This window comes from Papilio polytes, unplaced genomic scaffold, assembly GCF_000836215.1.
Source record: "Papilio polytes unplaced genomic scaffold, Ppol_1.0 DF824058.1, whole genome shotgun sequence".
NCBI lineage: Eukaryota > Metazoa > Arthropoda > Insecta > Lepidoptera > Papilionidae > Papilio > Papilio polytes.
In genome coordinates this window covers 1,398,194-1,404,667 of record NW_013525146.1, presented here as the reverse complement: position 1 = coordinate 1,404,667, position 6,474 = coordinate 1,398,194, and the positions used below count along the sequence as shown (strand labels likewise).

The following is a 6,474-nucleotide window of genomic DNA, read 5'->3' as shown; positions in this document are numbered from 1 at the left end:
GGCGGCCGCGCGGTGTGACGTCACCAGCGGCATGTGCTCGGGCACGCACTCCGGACACGTCAGCTCGATCACGCACTCCGCTGCACGTCCATCACAAAACTACAACTTAATCTCATCTCGATAGTAAACACACGAGGGCATTAAGCAATGTGAAATAGTCCACTTTGTATTGATGAAGTCTTTCTTAGTTAGAACAATTTCGATTTTTTTTTCTACAATATATTTGTATTTTAAATAAATAGCTTTTGACAACAAAGTGAAACTTACAGTCAGTGAGGAGTGCGGGGCCTGCGCAAGCCAGCAGCAGCAGCAGCGGCAGCGGCAGCGGCAGCAAGGGCGACATGTTTGGCGGCGCGCGGCTGGCGGCGGAGTGCCGCGGCCGCGAGATAGCGCGGCTCAGAGGCCAACACAAACAAACAATAACAGCAGTATCTTTATCACACAAACAAGGGAAACTGGGTTAGAGGTTAACATGTTAAACCAGAATAGGTAGCCCAGATATTTAAATAACAAAAAGATATTTGTGTGTTTTAACATATCGACCGATTTAACCAAACGTATTTTAATAATTGAGTCAAATGGAGGCAGACACAGCGGCTGGGGGAAGTGCAAGTTCCTTGTAGAGGAGCTGGCACACGCGAGGAGGAAACATAACAGGAAATGTGCAGAGGGAAAATAAAAATTCAAGGCTCACGATAAGTAGTTTATTATGAACATAATATACATCGACGATATTTATTTATATTTATAAAAGCAGGTAAAAACCGACGAAACACATACACCGTACAATAAAGTATTGATTTGCATACATCCACATACATTAGCTGAGTGGGCGGGGGCGGGGGCGGGGGCGGGACCACCCCGCCCTTCTCAACAACATTCGTTTTTACATTATTTTGTTACATCATAACGTATTGGAAAAATGAAAGCGGACATTGTTTACTGCCAACTGAATTGTAACAGGTCACATCATACAAATCTCAATAAGTAGTCTGTTCCCGCCATTACGATCAAAGCATTACAGCTTTCAATTATTACAAATAATTACATATTTCTTTATCAAAAAAGGTGGCGGTCTCGACCCCGAGCGGGGCGTGGCGGGTATTGTAAAAGGAAAATGTATCTGTACAAATCACTTAGATAACATACACATCCAAAGCTAAAGTTAGGATGCTATAAAAGTGTGCATGTCTAGAAGGGCGGCGAGGGCGAGGGCGAGGGCGAGGGCTCGCGGGGCGCACGCTGCTTTGTCGCATGCCCAATGTAATTATATCTTAAAACTACAAGTTCCAGTGCGGGACTAGACCGACGTCAATTTTTAGAATGACCATTATGTAATCGCCCAAACTTATACAAACTCCAGTACAATTATACGACTTGTAACTTATTACTAAAATAGATTGTTATAAAACTGTATCAATATACTTCTAACACCGGCTTAAGTACAAGTATATTGCAGGCGAAATATTTTCATAACATTTAAGCTAAGACACTGTAATACTATGTACTGTGAAATTGTATGTTAGAAGCCTCCTAAAGTTTTTAACAAATAGTATAAAAAGTGTTGGGTTATTTGTAGAAAAGGAGATTCTATAATTTTTGCTTTAATAGAGTTGAGGAGACAAGTGACACAAGATGGACCGCTGTCGGTTCGCATTACTCATGTATGTGAATTTCTTCGCAAATAGTGCAGCTTAAGACATGTTTTTCTTTATCGTTAGAATGTCTGTTAAATGTGCACATGAAATTCGAAAATATTATGTGTACATGCGGACATCGAACTAGACGTGCATATAGGCTTCCGGTTAAGCAAAGTATCGCATGTCAACCTAATCGTTTATAAATAACAGTATAACGAAAGAAACATAATTGCGCCTAACAGCAATGATTTAAAATAGACTGTAAGCGCTCGTTCGCACGGGTGGTTTTGTAACTCTGCGTTTAAAGTCAGCGTTGTCGGCTCTCCAGGGACGAACGCATTAAAACCGCTACATAAAGTGATGCATAGAAATGCATGTTAATCCGCGCTAGGACCGCGCCCGTGCGAATGTTAGCTGAGAGTAAGCGGAGTGCGGGGGCGGAGTCGGGAGCGGCTGGGGGCGGGGGCGGAGTTAGGAGCAGCAGGCGCGTGCGGGGGGCGCGCGCGAGGGGCGGCGCTCGACGGCGATGCGCGCCGCGTCGGCGTCGGCCTCCCGGCCCGCCGTCTTGTCCAGGATGGCCTCGGCCAGCTCGGAGAAGGCGCGCTCGATGTTGATGTTGGACTTGGCCGACGTCTCCATGAACCGGATGCCGTGCTCGCGCGCTATCTGCGCCGCGACAATACCACACATTAACATAATCAGCTTATGCAAAATCAAATAATTAATTAATGGTGTATGGTGTGGGTCAATGACATGGAGATATCAAATAGTGAGTGTGTCCGTGCTGGAATTTGAACATTTAAATTGTAACACCATTTTTAATTAATGTGACATTTCCTGAGCTAGTTGTAGTGTCTGAATACGAGAGTACATGTATATTTTGCAGTTTTTAATTAAATGATATCTGAAAAATTAAAAACTACATAAAGTCACAATTACTTTTAGGAGATGTAATGACTATAAAAGTGTACATATCATTGTGTGCATGAAGAGAAATGTGGTAAAATTGACTCACAGCCTCCCCACGCTCCTTGCTGACGACGCGCTTTTCCTCCATGTCGCATTTGTTGCCCAGGATCATCTTCTCCACATCTTCATTTGCATGCTGAAAATTATATTATGAACTGTTTGTGAGTTTTTAGCATGTAAGAGGTGGCTGCACATTGTGATGTTGCCTTCCTCATAGTAATGTTGAATAAATGTACATATGATAAAATTTGGAATCACAAACTGCAGACAAAAAAGTATGGTTCTTAACTACTGCACCAACACATCTGTACCTGAACACTTAACATGAAATATTCTTTTTGGCAATTAAAAATAAAATGGTTTTGTTAATCAATTATTTCTAAACTATTATACACAAAAATGTATAGCTAAAGTAGTTGTATTAAAAAATAAAATAGCATTTATAAATAGAATAGTTTCTCCAATTATGCAAATTAAATAAATTCAACAAAAAAGATAAAGTACATTTAGTGCTTGCAAACTTTGAGATACAGAAAATGGACATGCCCCACCCTATCCAATGTTTATAGTGGCTTACCTCATCTATGTTTCTTAACCACTTTACAATATCATCAAATGTTTTCTCATTAGATATATCATATACAAGCATTATCCCCATGGCTCCTCGGTAGTAGGAAGTTGTGATTGTATGGAAGCGCTCTTGTCCTGCAGTGTCCCAAATTTGTAACTTTATTTTTTTACCACGTAACTCCACTGTCTTTATTTTAAAATCAATACCTAGAAAAAGCAATCATATATATACTATTTACATTACTTGTTTAATCATTAATATGGTAACTTGGAAATGGGCTTCTGATATCTTCATTTACAAAAATATGTTAAACTGGTAAGCTTAAAATAAGTAACAATAGTATAGGCCATGACACAAAGTTTTACAAAGTATAAATAGTACTGCGTAAAAAGTAAACAATTATGTAAAACATAACGATACGTGCAGATAAATGTACCTTTGTTTGGACCTACAATGATTATGGAGCATTCTGAATTCTAAAGTACAAAGATGGATCGTAATTTCTTACCGATTGTGGATATGAAAGTAGTAGTAAAATGATTGTCTGAAAATCTAAACAATATACAAGTTTTTCCGACACCAGAGTCGCCGATTAGCAGGAGTTTAAACAGCAAATCGTATGTTTTCTTGGCCATTTTGGTTTTAAAATGCGATAAACCTTAAAATCTACTGTAATCAAAAATCTTCCTATCCTAAAAATTCTATTCTATTTGACAGTTGGATGACGTCCACAGAGTAGATACGAGCCTAGCATTTCATAGACTCTAGAGAAATGTGTGTGATACTGAATATTTTATCTGTAAATTGTATCTATGATTTACGCCATATTGTATTTGCGCGGTCCTTTGGTCTGTCATATTGTCCTGTTCTTGTTTGACGCAACTGCAATAAATCGATGTCATAAGTTAATGTACAGCTAAAGTGTTTAATAAATTATAATTTAGTGTTAGGTTCAAACCGATTACTGATTAGTTCTTAAAATAATTGAAGACAAAAGTACAAAAGATTCAATTGAAAACAAAAGTAGAAATGAAAATGTGAAATAAAACAGTTGGAAAACACAGAATTTTTTTCAAACATTGACAAAATGCATCGTCGAGGCGGAAAACGGATCCGTATGGATGATCCTCCCCCGGAGTATATCAATCCAATGACTCCGGCTACTCCTATGACTGACTATGGTGGCCAATCAGTTCATGAACCCGATACGCCACATGCGAATTACTCAGGGTTTAAAGTTGGAACCGCAGCCAATTCTACAGCGGTGGATGTGGCTAGAGAGGAAGTGGAGGAGCATCAGGAAGAAGAAGGCCGGTCTCCATCGCCAGCGCCCACTAAGCGCATCACCAGAAGCCGAGGTAGAGGTGGAGACGGCGGGTACGTGGGCCGACTGGCGGAGTCGCCACCGCCGCCGCCGCTGCGCAGACGCGGGCGTGGAGGACGCGGTCGCGGGCGCGGCCGGGGCGCGGCGCCTCCACCTGCTGCTTCTCCACCACCTATTCTTATGCCTGGTGATGATGAGAATAGCCTGTATAATATATTAAGATTTAATAAGGCTGCTATTAATGTAAGTTGGTTTATTTATTCCCGTACAGTCTTATTAGATTATGGTAAATTAAACAGATAATACCAAAATAGACAAAAATAGAGATCGGACATTGCAAACTAGCTTGAGCATAAGCAGGTTTGAGCACAAGCAAACCATAGATTCTATCCCAGTTTTTTGATTGGCATACTGGTGGGTATACCACTGTATTAGAATTTTTCATAACATAAGCTGAATTTAGAATAAGCTTCCTCTCTTGTTGAACAATCCACATTACATGCCACTATAATGTTTCTTTATGAAAGTAAACTCTAGGCGAGTTAACAGCACAAAATGTTAACAAACTAGAAATTATTTATGTTAAAATAAATAAAATGGCTTGGTTTTTTGCAGCAAGTGGTAGATATGTGGATAGAGGAATACAAGACAAATAGAGAAAGTGCTCTGGTGCAGCTGATGCAGTTCTTTATCAATTCCTCCGGCTGCCGAGGCAAAGTCACCCCAGACATGGCCTCAATGGATCACACACTTATTATTAAGAAAATGACACAAGAGTTTGATGAGGTATTAATTATCATATTTTCGGCTTACATTTTTTTTTAGGTCCACTGTTCAATACACAAAAATTCAATATACTTTTAGGAAAGTGGTGAATATCCTTTGATAATGAGTGGACAAACATGGAAGAAATTTCGTTCCAACTTCTGTGAGTTTATCCAGACATTAGTGAAGATGTGCCAGTATTCTATCATCTATGACCAGTACCTGATGGACAACATCATCTCCTTGCTGACGGGCCTGTCTGACTCCCAAGTGAGGGCATTTAGACATACTGCCACTCTGGCCGGTGAGTACAGCTTTAGTTAAATGCATTTTTAATATTTCTCTGCCCCTTAATCATTGACACAAACATAAGTACTTTAGCCAAACCAAGGTATTTAACCTGTTGCTATTGGTTCTACCACAAAATGCATAGTAGGAGAGTGCTAGTGAGCAGCCTTAATTTAGTTTATGTTTCCTGGTCAGATAACTAGTCTATGGCATTGTTTTGTACTTAACTGCACAAGTGGGGGTTGGGTTGTGGTGTAATGTGGTGCGGTGTGTCAGTGATGAAGCTGATGACGGCGCTGGTGGACGTGGCGCTGCTGACGAGCGTGAACTGCGACAACTGCCTGCGCCAGTACGAGGCGGAGCGGCTGAAGGCGCGGGATAAGCGCGCCTCGGAGCGCCTCGAAGTGCTAGTCGCCAAGCGCCAGGAGCTCGAGGAGAACATGGAGGAGATCAAAAACATGCTCTCATACATGTTCAAGTCTGTCTTCGTGCACAGATACAGGTAAATAATGTGCCTTTTATAAAAATCTCAATTATCAGTTCCATTAAAATGTGTACTATTCAATCATTATTGAAATGTATTACATTTCAATATTAAATGAATAACCTAATTATTAATTAATTATGAATTATAATGGTAATAAATGTAAATAAAATAAACTAATGGTATATAAATTTTCTAGGGACACATTGCCTGACATCCGAGCTATCACTATGGCCGAGATAGGCATTTGGATGGAAAAGTTCCCAGCCCACTTCCTGGACGATCTGTATCTCAAATACATCGGCTGGACGCTGCATGACAAGGTGCGATTGTGAAACTGTGTTTACAAAATAACTAAGTATGTAGACAGAGTTGTAACAGAGCGTGTGCAGGTGGGCGAGGTGCGGCTGCGCTGTCTGCAGGCGCTGCAGCC

At 40.6% G+C, this 6,474-nt stretch overlaps 2 protein-coding genes across 2 annotated transcripts; one reads left to right on the top strand and one right to left on the bottom strand.

Moving 5' to 3' along the window:
• Positions 1–690: 690 nt before the first annotated feature.
• Positions 691–3,909, bottom strand: LOC106100298 (ras-related protein Rab-10). Its single transcript, XM_013279122.1, has 4 exons — positions 3,689–3,909; positions 3,187–3,386; positions 2,656–2,745; positions 691–2,306 (listed from the first exon to the last, which is right to left on the bottom strand). Exons 1-4 carry the CDS (start codon positions 3,813–3,815, stop codon positions 2,112–2,114), a joined length of 612 nt encoding a protein of 203 aa, XP_013134576.1. The 5' UTR covers positions 3,816–3,909; the 3' UTR covers positions 691–2,111.
• A 114-nt stretch (positions 3,910–4,023) lies between these two features.
• Positions 4,024–6,472, top strand: LOC106100248 (cohesin subunit SA-2; the record flags this gene model as incomplete). The annotated part of the gene is made up of 6 exons (XM_013279043.1): positions 4,024–4,747; positions 5,120–5,290; positions 5,369–5,573; positions 5,834–6,059; positions 6,241–6,364; positions 6,434–6,472. Coding segments are annotated over exons 1-6 (1,245 nt in total), but the record flags the coding sequence as incomplete, so codon positions are not given.
• Positions 6,473–6,474: the final 2 nt, after the last annotated feature.

Bases quoted from the DNA above. Each gene is read 5' to 3' on its own strand.
- LOC106100298 (XM_013279122.1), bottom strand. From the start codon at position 3,815: ATGGCCAAGAAAACATACGATTTGCTGTTTAAACTCCTGCTAATCGGC. The intron at 3,387-3,688 runs GTAAGAAATTAC...TGCTTTTTCTAG, and splicing joins TACTTTCATATCCACAATCG to GTATTGATTTTAAAATAAAG. The intron at 2,746-3,186 runs GTAAGCCACTAT...TATAATTTTCAG, and splicing joins GGTTAAGAAACATAGATGAG to CATGCAAATGAAGATGTGGA.